General features: G+C 34.6%; 1 protein-coding gene across 1 annotated transcript in view; it reads left to right on the plus strand.

The window, feature by feature from the left end:
• Positions 1 to 16,624, plus strand: part of SNTG2 (syntrophin gamma 2) — a 178,578-nt gene extending 161,954 nt beyond the window's left edge. The window contains exons 16-17 of the mRNA XM_015859350.2: positions 3,242 to 3,352; positions 11,874 to 16,624. Of these exons, the coding sequence (XP_015714836.1) occupies positions 3,242 to 3,352; positions 11,874 to 12,005 (243 nt within the window). The 3' untranslated portion in view covers positions 12,006 to 16,624. The remainder of the gene's footprint in view (positions 1 to 3,241; positions 3,353 to 11,873) is intronic.
• Positions 16,625 to 16,948: the final 324 nt, after the last annotated feature.

The raw sequence follows: 16,948 nt of genomic DNA on the forward strand, positions 1-16,948 counted from the left end.
CTTCAATCATACTTTGTTTTTGTAGTATCATGGAAAGGCTTGGATTGGGAGGGAATTTAAAGACCACCTAGTTCCAACTCCCTGCTGTGGCCCCATCCTGGGGCCCCATCCAACCTGGCCTGGACCACCTCCAGGGACAACATCCATAGCTTCTCTGGGTAAGCTGTTCCAATGCCTCTTTCTAAGCAAAAAAAAAAAAAAAAAGAAAGAAAAGAGAAAAAAAAAAAGCCTCCTAACTCCCCTCTTTTTATTTAAAGCCATTCATCCTATCCTGTCACTGTCAGACCATGTAAAAAGTCAGTCCCCTCCTGCTTGTAAGCTCCCTCCAAACAAAACAAGCCCAGCTCCCTTGACCTTTCATCAGTGCTTCAGCCCTCAGAAATTCTTCATGACCCTCCTTTGGATCCACTCCAACTGCTCTGCTTCCTTCTTGTACTGGGGGCACCAAGCCTGCACAAAGTATTCCAGATGGGGCTTTACAAGGGCAGAGCAAATGAGGATAATCCCTTTCTTCTCCCTGCTGGCCTCCACTCTTTTGATGAAGCCCAGGATATTGTTAGCCTTCCAGACTACAAGTGCACACTACTGTCTTATGTTAAGCTCTCCATTCACCAGGATCCCCAAGGCCTTCCCTGCAGGGCTGCTCTCAGTGAGTTCTTCTCTCAGTCTGCAGACGTATCTGGGATTGTCCTGATCCAAGTGCAATGCTTAGCCTTGTGGAATCTCATTTGGTTCAGGTGAGCCTACCTCTCAGGCTTGTCTAGTTCCCTCTGGGTGGTTCCCTTTATGACCATCTGACCAAATACTTATGCACTAAATACTCTACCTTTCAAATCCATGTATCTCCTATTTAGGGATAGGAATGTGATGTGGCACCACATTAAAAGACTTGCAGAAGTCCAAGTAGATGATCTTCTATTTCCTGTTGCCATCACTCCATCTTAGTAGGCCACTAGACTTGTCAGCCCCTTGGTGATGCAAAGCTGATTGTCATAATCACCTCCTCATCCCTCGTGTGCCTCAACGTAGCTTCCAGGAGGATATTCTTCATGATCTTCCTGGGAACAGACATGAGACTCACCAGCTTGTACTTTCCCATATCTTCTTTTCTACTTTTCTCATAATGGGAGTGATGTTTTTACTGTCACTGTGGACTTCATCTGACAGCTTTTTGAACATGATGGAGAATTACTTGACAACTACATCAACCATTTCCTTCAGGACCCTTGTATGTACGTCATTGAAGAGAGGAATAATGTTAGACATATTAATTCTGTTGTTTAACTGAATAAAAGATCTGGAGATATGCTTTTATTGTTCTTCTCTGTGGAAGATGGACATGTTCTCTGTATCTTCAAGCATGTGTGATGCAGTAATAAGTATCTTCCACACTTAATTATTACTCCCCACTAATATAATCTGAAGTTGATGGTGTTGCTCCACAGTCTTAGGTTTTTTAGAATATTTCTTTCCAACACTGAATAAGTTTGTAGTAGCAGAGTAAGTAACATTTCATTAGGCACACAGCAATTTTTCTGAGAAGAAATAAAGTAAAATGTTTTCTAGACAATGAATTTCAAACTAAGGTGAACTTTTCTTTGGGGGGGGGGAAAAAAGAACTCTTACAGCACAGCAGGAGCTCATACAGGCTTATTAAAATGCAGGGCAGTCTCCTGGTCTGACCTACAACTCTAAGCCTGGATCGCACATTTTGGGCAATCAGCTCACTTACTCAGTAAAAACGTTCTTTATTACGGTTTGTAAAGAGATCAAAAGAGAGCCTTCTGCATTACAAATGACAAAATAAAAAGGGCAAGAACTTTTCCTTAGGAGTTTTTGCATCTTTTAAAATACTCTTCATTAGAACAATTCTGGGGGACTGCCAAACATATTTGAAGTAATTACTTCATTTCATATGTGATGTTTTCTGAGCCTGTCATGGGACTAACTCATTCACATGTTCTATTTGGGGTATATCACAGAGACACCCTTGCAGTGTGGCTTCTTTGTATCTGATTGTAGATTTTTTCTCTATCAGTTAGCTTACTTGATTCATCTTCCACTGTGCCTGAAGCTATGCACACAAGATAAAAAGATCCCAAAATATACAATTTCTTCTGTCTTCCAGAGCCACCTCTTTTCCACTCTGTCAACTATGGACTCCAGCAATGCCTGTTATTGCTAAATTGTTCTTGTTTTGTCCTCCCCTTAGGGGTTATAATATATAGTTAGCATTCATCTCTTCTATTAAGATATAAACATGTTTAAGATTTGAATACAATTTGGGCAGTCCAGTTAGGCACTCTGGATCCAGTTAAAATTTGTTTATTAATGTAAAGTTTAAGCATCACCATGCTGTAGTAAGGGGCAGTGATGTTCCAGGCTGCAGGGAACCAGAAGATGAAATCAGAGATTTCATTGAAATTTTGTGCCTTGCTTTTTCTATGAAGAAGTGTATTTTGCTTTGTTTGTAGGACATTCTTCTCAAACCTAGAATAGAATTCTGAAGATGATGTAAAAAAATGAAATTCATGAGGCTGTCGTCATTGTAGGTAGTGATCATCACATTTAGGTGTTGTCCTTGATTCAAGTTGCCCATATCCACTACAAAAACAAAACTGCTGTCTAATGAAACATAAAAAATCTTTATTTTCTCTTTCTCATTCAGATCATCTCTGTAAATTAACCGTGTAATTTAGAACAAAACTTCTGTAATTTGCAAGACCCCATCATAGCTTTTTTTAAATAAATGAAGCATATTTATAGTATATTTAGCATATTTATCTTTGGATTTTAAACCACTTGAAAAACACTTTTTGACCAAGGTATATTGAGCATCACAACGTCTGTATAAGGCAGTTATCTACATTGTGCAGTTGAGCCAGCTGAAAGATGACAGATCAAGATATGGTGTGAAATTGTGTTCATAATGAAACTGATACAAATATCCTAATGAATATTTCTAGAAATAAGCTTATGTCATGCATACTGGTATTGCATCCTGTAGGCAATGGAATCATTCAAATTTTAGAGAATTTATATATATACATTTTAATTAGTTGAGTGTTAATATCATGCCTTTTACTCTCAGACATGATGCAAAACTGTTAATTTTATTTACTCTGCAGCCAGCTTGTGTTTACTGCCCCAATGGTTTATCTTAATACATAACCATTAATCATTTATCTGTAGTTCTAGGTAACCATGTAACAAGTCCTTAATCAAATTTCTTTCTCTTCAGAATGTACTATGGAGGTACAAATTTTCCCAGCTGAAAGGTTCTTCAGATGATGGGAAAACAAAAGTAAAGCTACTTTTTCAGAATCCAGACACCAAACAGATAGAGACAAAGGTAAGCGACATAATCTTTTTCTGCTTATTGAAAAATGAAATGGAAAAGTCAATTCCATTTACTGCTGTGCTTGCATTTAGTGAACTGCAAATCACAGCTTCTACATTCTTCCTCTGCTCTGTGGAAACTCCACAATGAAAAGAATTGATATAGCATCTCTAGATTTATTACACTATTTGTAGAAATCTGTTACTGCGTTGTGTTTTGATGGCATAATACTGTAATGTCTAAAAACTTTTAAAGAGGGTAAAACAAAAATATATGTATTTAACTGCTAAATACAAACTGTGGACTTACATGCTCAAGCAAATACATGATAAAGTATTACAGATAAAATAAAATACTGTGTGATATTTATTAGCTTAATTAAAAAAGAATCTCAGAAGAGGCCAAATAATTCTCGAAACTTAATCTAGTGCATTCATTACTATGACTCAAGAGTGCTCAGTGCTTTGAAGGATCTGGCATTAAGCTGCGGCAACATCTAGTCACTACTGAGGATGAGATACCGATGTATTGTATCTTCTAGTGACTATCAGGTCTGGTGTGAAACTTAGGATTCAGATTCCCAACTGAAGTTCATCAGTTTCTAGTTCAGGATTGTACTTTGAATCATCATCTGGAGATATACATGTGAATGTACATTTCTTACAGTGGTACACTGTAACCTAAGGGGTAGGATGAAAATTGGAGAAATGAATTAACAAGGCAGAGACCATTGATGAATAATGACAGTACTGAATAATACAAGAAAGCATAAATGAATTGAGAATTATTCAGTCCTGCATTTGTGAAAGGAATGAGGGTAACTTTGATGTGATATAACAGAGAAAACGTAGCTAAGAGTGAGTTCAGCTTTCAACTGAGACAAAACTCAATGAAAACAAAAATCACATATAATTGTATTTGAAAATTCTCTCTTTTACCGAGAGTTACGCAGGTTAAAGTGACTTATAAGTGAAAACTTGCTACAGTGGCCATATTACAAAGGTAGCATAGATAATACCTTTAATTCTTTAAAATGTTTTTGTAAAAAACCATAAGGAGATAATCTCTAACCATCCTTGTTCCTCATAAAGAAACAACTAATATGTCTTCCTTTGTACATCTATATTAATAAATTATTCAGTTTTTCACCAGAAAACTTAACCTCAGTTCTCTCTTGACACTGCAATAGCAAATACAATAATATTAGAAAAGGTACAACACTATACTAATATGACTATAGTGGCAGGTCATTTCCACTTAATTTCTCATGCTATTCCTTGGAGATATAAAGGAACTGCTATCATCACTATAAACACGATTATCTGTTGGATAGAATTTAAGTAACTTGTTAAAAGTCAGGCAAAAAAGCATACAGATGAAAAACACGATCTAAATTTCAGGATCTGTGTATTAAGTCATCAGCTCATCCATGTGTTATTGGTCACATGTCCCTGTTCCTCTTCCTGCTGTGGTAAACAATCTCATTTTTATTCTTAAGCTTTTATTTTCACTTTAATGGTTTTTAATTGCAGAGTTTTATTCTTTAAATAGAAAAAAAAAAGAGTTTATTTATATGAAATTTTCATTAGTTATTCATTTGATAAAAATGAGTCCTAATGATACTGAACTATGGCATATGTAGGTTCATACAGAAATGTAGATAGCTATGTACCTAAATGTACACATGCAGGGAAAACATGTTAAAGGCCAGCTAAGCAGCTGAGGATTTATCAGGTTTTCAGCGAGGCATAGGCATTTTGTTATGTACCTCTGGCACAGTGTAGTTTACCCATTAAGGTTTCACTCCAATGGGAGTGGGATAGAGCTATGCAACCTCTCCACTTCAGATACTAGGCTTATATATGCAAGTATATGTCTACCACGCTTCTAAATGCTATTATTTCTTATGTCTTAGACTTTGGGATTACAGACATTACATGAAATAAACAGTGCTTATACCATAATATAGCACAGTGTCTGCCTGAGCTTAGCATATTGAAAGAACCATATGTTGCTGAATGATGAAATGCTGCCAATAATCAGAAACAGAGAATGTCACCAAATAATAGAAGTGTCATTTCCACTACATCTGAAGTAAAGCTTGATACTGATGATTTGAATTCACTTCACAGTAAATAGGAGAGTTCAGACTGCAAAAGAATTTTCCAGATTATGTCTAATTGTATATGCTTTTAAATTCTTGAGGGAAAAAATCATGTTTGGGAATTCTATTTTTGCATTTCTGAGACTAGCTAGAGATGATGGCTTTTCTCCTTCTATAAATTATTAGCCAAATGCATCTTCCTTTGCTCTTCAGTTCAGTTTTAAAAATAATTTGTTACTGCTTTGATGCATATCAGCCAAAAGAGTTTACATTTGGCAAATTTCTATTAATAGTAGATATTCTTTGTCAGCATGGCAAATACACTAAATTTCTGAGGTTGCTTAAATATATATGTATGTGAGATTATATTATAGTAATTCATTCAGACTCAGATGGGAAACATAGCTTACTTTTCTTCCTTGTATCTTTCTAACTTTGTATCAAATATTTCAGTGAAGAAAGTGTGAGAAAAAAAAAAGTCAGTGTCACTAAACTATTGTGAGCCATATGGAACATTCTACTATATACTGCTTGTCTCCTATCCTTTCTAACTGTTATGCATGTAACTTGATGACCATGCATATTTGTCTGAGTACATACAGTACTCTTTCTTCACTGACTTCAGATATACACTTTTCCAATTAGACCGCAGTACAGTTTTGCTGCAAATCCATTCTGTTTAAACAGGAGAGTTTCAGGAGAGTGATTGAGGACAGATCAGCAACTGTGTATCTTTCTTTAGATTTACTATTTTCAACTGAGAGAAAATTTATTCTATATTAGTACTGCTGAGAGATAATGGAAATTAAATAGTGCAAACAAAGCTCTCTATTTACAGTAATGTTGATCTCTAACATCAAACAACCATAATCTAGCACTCACATACTTCTGTATTTTTATTAACACGGGTCTTTTGTTGCTGAAATCTGGCAGTTCTTGAGAGCTTGAAAAACATTTGAAGGATGATGGTGGACATGAGTTATGACTTTGATTGCGTGACAGTACTGGTCAGTCTGATTGCTGCTGGATTTTAGTTTTAATATTTACTGGAAGGGGTGACTTTAGTTGGCTGCATTCAGACAAACATCTACAGAAAAAAATTCAGATTTTTTTTTTTTTTTTTTTAAGTACATTGGCAAAGTTTTTGCCAATGGAACATTTGAAAGTGTTCCAGATTTGATAGCAGAAAGTGGCATTTGGAATCCCTGAAGCTAGCAGTGAAAAGCCATTGGATTCATTCTTATTCCTGTAGGACACTGTTAAAAGACTTAAGTACAATTCATAGTTAGAGCCGTAATTCATCTGACATTTAATTTCGGCATAATGGATCTAGTTCTTATATTGGCAAGAGCACCGTTTTATCTTATGTTTGTGTAAATGACATTTGCAAAAAGGAGAATAAATAAAACCTAACAGCTGAACAAGCCTTCACACCCCTTTCTATAGCTGATAATTTATTTTTTGTGTTTTTATAACTGTCTTAGCAAGTTGGGCTGTATAAGTATATATGTTATTTTCAACCACGAGATGGTAATCAAGCCCTGCTATACTTGCTGAAATTTAGAACTAAAGTTAGAATTCCCTGTTCTGTTTTGATTTCCACTAAAGCAAACTAGATATCACTATCAGTGTTGTTTTCTTGGTTTTTTTGATTTTTTGTTTTTTTGTTTTTTGGGTTTTTTTTTGTTTGTTTTTCCCAAAATGAATGATTAGCATTTCAATCAGAAGGAATTAAGTTATATGCTGAAGAATACAGTAGTAATAGTTGAACTCTTGTCAACAATTAATAAACATGGAGACTCATGAATGTCCTTTAAGATGTTAAGAAATACACGGGTTACAACACTGTCGTCTATTTTATCTGCCTCTTAAATAATACAGGCTCATGTACATCTTGCTCAAATAGTGATTCAGTACCTCTCAGAAATAATCAATAAAATTAAGTGTATGTGTGGTAGCGATGCAACAGGCCCGTTAAGCTCTTTAGGACATATAATATATCCTGCTGTTACAGGTGGGTGGGCAAAAAAAAATGTACATTTTTCTTACCTGTCTGTGTACATATAGTGACTGAGATCAGTGCAGTGTGCACATATTTAATATTCTCAACTTGCAGTTTTGCTGACTTGTCTTCACACAGCTTTAATACAACCATTCATGTTCTTTCTTTCTTTCCTCCTTTTAGCATCTTTGTTGTATTTTACTTATTAGGATACATAAAATTAATTGAAGTAGTCTTGGTTATTGAAATGTTAGATATGTAAAAATTGTTCTAAATACTTGTAACAGGCAATCTTGATTAAGGAAACAAACAGTAATCACAGAGCAATCACACAAGCAGAAGAACAGAGTTAGGTTATACAGGACAAATGGAATGTTCAGTTAGTTGTCTACCTGGATGAGTATGAGGAGAAATATATTACTTTAAAAAATAAAAATAAAAAATAATGTATCCATTCATTTATTTGACTTTTAATTGGTGTTCTTTTAGAGAAACAAGTTGGTATTTCTTATTCTAAGTGTTGTCTCCAGTCAAAACACAGTTCTGTTATTAATACGCACATTTCAACTATGTTTAAATTATGTAATACAGAAATAAGAGTAAATCATTAGTGTCCCAAAGATTAATCAGAGCAAATTGGACAACATCTCTGAGGTACGCAGGAGGGACTGCTCCACCTTAGTATGTATTCTAAACTTGTAGAAATTATGAAAACTCTGCAGTAGGAGTATTGAAAAGGTTGATCTCTTAGTGATGAGGCATTCCACTATTTGCTCTTTTCTTATCCAAAAACTCTAGCAAAATAGTATTGCAGATGCACCCTGAAGTTCTGCCTGCAGTATTTCTTAGGTATCTCTGATCACTTACCGTGATAAATATGTGCAGCTTGGAAGTGAATATATCTTTGTGAAGGCTTCTTGTCTCTGACAACTTTGGCAGCAGTTGGTCAAAGTGTCAAATGTTAGAATGAGTAGTCAGAACCTGAGGTTAAACTGTTGAATGATTTCTTTTCATTTTCAAGCAAATCTAAGATTAAAGTGAGCACTTTCATATTTTATAATTTGTTGCTTTTAAATATTGTGATTCAGGAGATCCAAACCTCTGTGACACGTGTACATCATTCGAGTTTTATAAACCCTAAATAATGAGTTAAGTAATGGCACTACTTCTTAATTAAAATGTTTATATTAATTTCATATTAATTTTACAATAGACATATCTAATGTCAAATGTTTCTTTACTTCCCCAAAAATCAAAATGATGATTACATGTGCTTAAGGATTTTAATGAATATTTACACTTCATTTTTCTTCCACAACAAGATCTAATTTTGAATATGAGGCCCAAATGAATACTTCGGCAACTGAATGCCAATTATTAATGGTTACCTAAATGCCTGGTTTGATATAATTTCTCGAGAGATTTTTCTTCTCTGAGGGTAATTATTTCTTAAGCTGTTGACTTGCAAGTACACAAAACCAGAAGTTTGAGAGAAACATCCCTTAATGCTACGTTTTTTTCCTCCTTTTTAAACTAGATACGAATGATAATAAACAGCACATTCTGCCCATCAGTTATGTTGGCTTATACCTTTATTGTATTCATTACAATGTAGTTTGTTTAATGTCTGTTATTATTTTATATCTTGGAAGCATCAGTTTGTAATTTCCATAAAATATGTGAGGGTTCGTAGCTGCTAAATAAGAATAGCAGTAAGTATACCACAGAAGTGCAGGCAAGATGTGGGCCTTTCAGAGCATCTTCAGAGGAGATACACAGAAATGATTCAAGGGATGGAACGCCTCTCCTATAAGGGCAGACTGAGAGATCTGGGGCTGTTCAGCCTGGAAATGGTTCCAGGGAGTTCTGAGAGCAGCCTTTTTACAATTAGATACACAATGGTTGCAACATCTTCAAGAATACATTTTGAAAAACTTGTGCTGGTTGTCTAGAGACTGGAAGTAGCATGAAATCCTATAGCAGTTTGTAATCCACTTCACATGCATGGAATGACATATTCAGAAACCTCAGCATTGTAGTAAAAAGTATCAAATTATTTATCTGATGATGAATTACCCTATACATATGATATGCATATAAATCTCTCTGCTTACATACTCATTGCAGGACTTAGGGGCTGAAAGCACTGCTCTCTTAGGCTTCTCTGTGCACTCTGTAATTACTATGAGGAAGATAGCTTGCTGCCAAAGCTTTCTCTGTCTGAAAGTTACAGTGTGTGAAGACTTTCTGAGAGCTTCCTTGGATGTTCAGTAGGGAACAACTATACTTGTAAGGCCACTTAGCATGATGGAAAGAGCATATTCTGGGAGCATGTTCAATATGATCCTGTTAATCTTTTTGCACATTAATGTTGCTTATTGTCACCTTATGCTGGAGAAATTAGATGGTAACAGAAATTAAATTTGTCTGAGAATAATAAATTTACTTAGTGGAAAATAAAACCTCTATGCCTGAGGTTTTAAAGAAATTTTGCACAAGTGTTGGAAAAAATCCTGATAGAGTCATCTTCGTCATGAACTAGAGCCTTCAAATGCTGGAAGTTTGATGCCACTTTGTCCTTCTTCTGTCTTTTATTTTCCACGTCTCCAATCACAATCCCAATAGAATCCCTAACTATTTCCAGAATGAAGTAGTATAAAGCCAAATATTGACTTTGTCTTATTCTGCAGTATGTGAGGTAGAATAAGTATGTAAAATTTGCATTCCCCTATTTGCAGCCTAATCAATATAGAAAAATCAACAATGAACATCTGGGTTTGATTATTTTAATCAAATATATATGTATTAAAATAATTCAAAATCTCCAGTGAGTTCATGTCATTCAGATTCTTGGTGAAGGATTTATACTGTGAAAATTTTTGTGAGCATTTGTTTCAGAGGGAAATTGTGTGGAAATAGTGTGGCCGGTCTCTCACGTATTATTTGTGTCTATTTTATAAATCCATATTGGTTTTATTTCTACTGAGCAAGATACAACTTTTTTTTCAAAACAAAACATTGTACAGTTACCCTGACAAACTTACCAAGCAAAGAAATATGTCTAAACTAATTCACAGATTTTCCCTGAACATTGTTATGGCTCATGAATCTCACCTATTGCTTACAGGTTGCTTTCCAGTAATGAAATCACATTATTACTTATTGTGTACCAGCACCAAGGTTAGTCATTACGTACCTGAGATGTATGCAGTGACCTCTCATTCTGGTAATACTTCACTGCCATAGAAGACAGTATGATTACTATCACGTAGAGAGATGTAAAATATTTATTAAATGTAATACAAATATCTGTCACTGTAGCTGTTACTTACTGCACAGTATATTTATCTACCAGGTTGTTTGCAGGGATACCTGTCTTGTTATCTTCAGCTTCTGAAAGAATCAACCTATCTCAAACTAAAAAGCCAGTAAAATAAAGCTGTTAAAAAGAAAGAAAAAATAAATAAATAAATAAAAATAAAACAGTAACAAAAAAACCCAATCAAACCAAAACAAAACAAAACAAAAAAAAAACATGCATGTGTTAAAGATTCTTATATCTGGTGGGAAGAGCTTAATCAGAGGAGAAATGTAAGTAGTATAAGAAGAGATACTGAACAAATAATAAGTCCATGATGGAAAATTAAATCTCTAATGTCAAAAATCTTTTAGTGCAAACTGTACAGGAGTAACACTATTCCTAGCAAGTAAATATGTGAACTTCAACTGAAAAGTGGTGTAAAAGTTATCTTTACCTGAACAGGAATGAACTCCAGATATTCTGTCTGAGGCTATTTTTGTTAAGCAAATACCATACAGTACTGTGACATTTAAGCAGAAGTGCTTAAATTTTCATGTTAAAATAAAGAGAATATTTCCTGATATGTTGTTTTATAACCATTACATTAAATTAATGTAATGTTGAAATTTGCTTTCTCCCCAAACCATACAAAATGTCTGGTTGCAGCATCTACAAATATTGCTATAATGTAAATTGAATGTTTTCTATTTTATGTTTTTGTCATTGTGTGAGAACATCATTTCTCTCCGAGAAGACTGGGAAACAGTCTTGAATGGGTCCTGAAACTGCATTTTTAATTTTTCAAATATTTTAAAACATGGGGTTATGTCATTGATGAACATTCTTGCAAGTTGAATGTTTTGATTGTCTAAACTGAGGGAATTGTAAACAGTAAAGCGACAGAGGATGAAAACTAAATTTACATACTGCAATGCCTGTGAATGAGCTGTGGGTATGCAACTTTTACTCTTAGCACATTTAAGATTACAGTTCCTTACAAATGTTCAGATTTGCATTTTAAGTTCATTGTTGTTGACTAGTGAGTCATTTCTGTATTCATGTCAAATGTTTATTAACCTGAATATGAATTTGTGTTTCTTTATTTTTCTCTTGCTTTCTTTTTCAGGAACTTGAATTTCAGGATCTGACAGCAGTTTTACACTGTATTCACTCCTTTATAGCTGCAAAAGTGGCATCTGTGGATCCAGTATTCATAGACAGCCAGAGTATTGCAAGAAAATATATGTACAGTAACTGATATAAATGTTGTGACTATGGCAAATAAATTATTTTCTTAAAGAAAGTAGTTATTTCATGCACAATATTGCAACTTTGTGATTTTCTAAGTCTATAGTTGTGTTATCTGTAATGTTAACAGTTTTCACAATCTGTTTAACATTTTGAATCTATGAGTTAACAAATATTAAATCAAACTGAATCAGTTTGTTGTCTTCAGCACTAATCTAATATTCTGAGCAGATATTCATTCAGTAACATCTTTACTGTCATTTCAATTTCTGTTCTCATGGTCATGCATACCCCAAATATTAGATAAAAACACAGGCTAACATTTGAAAATGTATGTCCAAAGATTAGGATTTTTAAGTGTATTTTGAAAACTGTTGGACGGAAAGACAATTTCTACAACCCTCAATAACAAGAACTAATTATTTTAGAAAACTACAATATTGCACTTTCATCTTGCTTCGATGCGTTTGAAAATTTATAGTTCTTTGGTCCAGTGTTTTTGAGGCCAGAGAGTTAGATCTGGCATAACACAAAGTACTCGATCTCAGATTAAGGGAAAGATTCAAGCCCATACTTGATTCTGGCCTCATTATGTAGCCTAAGCGTATGCAGAATGTAATGTTAAGTATGCATCTAAATGCCTTGCTAGATCAACTGAAGAGCTTTGTTCTAAGCTACAGAGCCTAACTATAGGCACTGAGTTGTAGAAAACTTGTCGTAGGATTTTCTCATCTTTTAATAAAGTTTCCGTGAATCCTTCATATACATCACTCATAGATTCCCTTAACAGTAACCACCAATGTGATGCTCTGTAACTTCTTTGGCAGAAAATGCTCTCAGTGGAATGAATGTGAAGTATTTTCTGGCCCATCCACCTTCCCCCTCTCTCCCTCCCCCCCAACACACCCCTCTAGCCCTGTCTTACATATATGCTTAAACACAAGTGAAAACAGGATATGGGTCTATTTTTTGGCTTGATCACTTTCTTATTTGCACAGATAATGCTTCCTGATATTAAAAATTATTGAAAGAAGACATTTTATTTGTAGGGATAAGTAATAACTTGTATTCAAGGCTTCTGTGATAAAAATCTCAGTTGTTTTCAACTGTAGTTTTGAGGCAACATCATGCAATATTATGATTTTTTGAGAAGTGAAAGAAATAAAAATTAAAAATTAGGCAATGTATACAAAGCATATGGATCAAAGTAATCAAACATTTTTCTACATTTTAGTTGTCTAAGAAAGTGTCCTGATAGAATGAAAGCCTAAAATCAGTGTATACTAAGGAAAGTAGATAGGTGCCCTTAAAAGCTCTCAGATGAGGAGTCTTTTTACCTAACTTCACTGTCTGAATTTAATTAGAGAGGCTCCACCTCTGACTTAAGGCAGGCGACTGTCTTGAAAAATAGCAATGGAGCCTTGGGCACTGATTTTAAAGAAATGCTTATCTGCTCACCTAAAAATAGGCACAAATAAAGTCCTTATAGTTGGTGATTTGATCCTACCACAAAGATTGCCTGCTGCACAGTGGTATCTTGAAAGAAATTAATTTAAATGTTAGGGATGCTATTTGCAATTCCATTGTTGTTTACAGATCTAATGTTTGCAAGGAGGTATAGTAGAATAGCTAACTCCCTTTAGAACGTTTCTTAGAAAAGCTAAACAGTATTTTTATTAATTGTAAATAAATTTTAATAATCGTTATAGTATTTTTAACAAAGATCATCTCAATTTTATGTCTAAAAACATCAAAAATTGTTGCTCTCAAACATACTTTTATTCAAAAAAATCTTTTAATTTTCAGCTTTATATGTATACTGAGATTTTAACATTCACAACTTAAAAAACAAAAGGCTTTCTTATAGTCAATTCTCAATTATTAGTGTGAAAAATTACAGATAACAAAGTAAGTGTAGGTTGAAGCATGATGGAAAGCTTCCTGTTTTACTTTTATTCTCTTATGTACAAACTTAATCACTAGCATGGCCGAACTTGTAACTGGAGTGGAAGAATGTACTAGTTACCACTGCACCAAGACTACGATCAGGCATCTAGACAATGTTATAAGTATATTTTAAGTGTAATGAAAAGCACAGCTTATCTTTCCAAATATCTTTCCATTAGCAGATATGATATTGAGTGCATGTCTAGTGCCAGGAATTTAAAACAGAGAGAGGTATATCACTGCCGTATAAAATAATTATCACTATGGCATGGACTAGGGTACTGGACTTGAACAATGCTATTGATTTATTAATCCAGATCCTGGCATTCTTTGATCAAAATTAATTAAAATCTATGGAAAAATTCCTGTGCACAATTATGAGCGGAGTGAGCTCAGGTCTATTCCCAGTGAGTGGCTCTGTTGTGCTACCCGACTTAAAATACCAGAGAGTTTACTAGATATGATGGGTCTACACCATGCCAGATGTCTTTAGGTGTAGAAAATGAGCCCTCATGTTTTCAGTTTTAAATTTAGATGCTACTATAAAATCTCACCCCTGCATGTAACCTTCCTTTTTTATTTTTTGCTTATAATTAAAGCATAGAACAGCAATATAAATATGGTGGCTGTGCTGAACCAGCCAAAGCTCAAGTTCAGGAAATCCAACTTAGTTCTTTTTTCTCTAAGATCTAAAGAAACAATGAGTGTTTCAGAGTGATAGCCACACTTGTGCCAGTAGTCCTGAAACTTATTACAATTATTATATTATTATCTGTGTGGGGTAGTGAAGATAAACTCTAACAGACATTACAATCCCAAATCTACAACCTGTTTTCTATCTGAACTACATTAATTCTTAAGTAACATCTTAGAAGGAGATTACCATAAATGCTTCTGTTGAAGATATTTTGTAGCACTTCCCCACTCCCCTCAATATCATTGTGAAGAGAGTTTAGTTCCAATGTGGTTTTTCTGCTTTCTGTTGAACAAGATTATCTAAGACAGTGAAGTTTGCACACCGGTTAAAGCCCAACACATAGTGTCCTGATGCTGAGGAGTTGGCATTCTTTTCTTTGAAAGTGTACAGAAATGCTCCTGCATTCAGGGTTCTGCCTTGGAAACCTTCACCGGAAGAAGAGCCATTTCTGTCCTTCCATGAAAGGAGACTGAATGTGAGTTCCGAGTTGCCTCCACATGTTGCTTGTGCCTGTGGCAACAGATAGAAAAGTATGTATTTTCTCTGGTATGTCAACTTGATCTACTCTAGATGAGTTTTGGTTCAGTGTAGTCTGCCCAGGTCCTCCTGTAAGCTTCTGAGGGCAAAGAGGATGGACATTAAGAAGGAATTATTTTCTTTCCTGCACATGTTTTTGAGAGTTGAAGAGATGTCTGTGGTGATTCCTGTCTGTCTTTCCAATGCATGAGAAGATCAAAGCATTGTAAAACTTGAGGAAGCGCAAGGATAGACTAATGGACAGACTATGCAGTCTTAAAGGTCTCTTTACTCATGCAGGCAAGCTGAAAGTAACTATCACATGCATTTCAAAGAGAAATTGTTCTTTCAGTGTACTTCTATTTCACAGTGATAATCATTGAGATATGGTTGCTGCATAGGGAACTTTAAAAGACAATGATAAATGTATCATTTATTTATAAAATCAACTATCTAACCCACATGCCTATTAAGGTATACTTCAAAAACATTTAGGTACTTGTGTGTTGAAGCATTTTGAGAAGAGATTATCTCATGTGAAGTAAAAGGCTATATTAGAAAGCACAAAAAGTACTTGTGTAGCATGCAAGATTTAATTGAAAATGTATTTTATCCTGGTTCAACCAGAAGAATTTGACAAGTGAAATCTTTTCATTGAATTTAAATTGATTAAAAACCGTGGACTTAAGCCAAAATCCACTGCTGTTTAGAAACAGACTCCTGGTGACTTAACAGGACTTAAACTGAAAAATCAGAAAAAGATATACTATTTTAAATAACCCAGACAGGAAGAAGAAAAAGCTTTCTAACATTGTCTTGATCCACAGCTGCCTACATTGTCAATAAAAGGATTTAATTTTTCAGAAAAGCTGCTGACTTTTGAATGAGAAATCAAACTCCTCTTATTGGACTGGAAGTTATAACCTTTCAGTTGGAAAGGCTTTCATGACGCCTTGTAAGAATTGCAGTTATGCAGGTATTGACACTTCCAGACCTCTAGTCTAGATGTATCATGTGTTCTTTTTTAATACATTTTTTTCTCCTTTTTTAAGGAAGAAATATGATATATTCTTTAAGTCTTATTACACTGGGAACTGAGAGTGGCAGAAAGGTCAGAGCGGCATCAAAGACTTAGTTGCAAAAGAGCTTTCTGCTCTTGTAAACCCCGCAGTGGTAATATGTAGGGAAAGTATTACAAGCCAAAAGCTTTTAATTTCTAGAGAGTGTGAGGATACAAGAAGGAAATTCTGTTAGTGAAGGGACTAGAGATATTTACTGGTGGTGCTCGTTGGTTGTTTTTTAAAGAAGAAATTCATTTTTTACTAGAAATTGGATTTACAAGAGTTGGATGAAAATAACAGAACAATTGGATGAAAAGATGTGTAATGTTCATACATTTCTTAATACTGTTAGAGCTTTGAGAGTGCTTCATTCTTTCTTTATTTAATGCTTAGCTGATTGTGACTGTTGTCAGAATACCAAACAGGGAAAAGAAGTTAAATGTGGAAATGACTTTATTTTTCTTTCTGAGTTACAAGCTGTTATTGGAATATTATTTGACATGTTTATAGTGTATGAAGCCTCCAGATTCTTACATTCTTCAAATATGATCATACTCGATGTTTATCATACTCAGTGTTTATTAATGAATTTTTGTAGAAATTAGTTATCTAGTCTCTGCTGATGAGCTGCACCCAACTCTATAATCACTGGAGAGAAATTGTAAGTGGCAACGAGTGCTTTCTTCCCACTTGCTCCGAAGGCCAAAAACCAGCAGACTGAATCATGTTCTG

Source organism: Coturnix japonica, chromosome 3, assembly GCF_001577835.2.
Source record: "Coturnix japonica isolate 7356 chromosome 3, Coturnix japonica 2.1, whole genome shotgun sequence".
In the NCBI taxonomy this organism is placed as follows: Eukaryota; Metazoa; Chordata; class Aves; order Galliformes; family Phasianidae; genus Coturnix; species Coturnix japonica.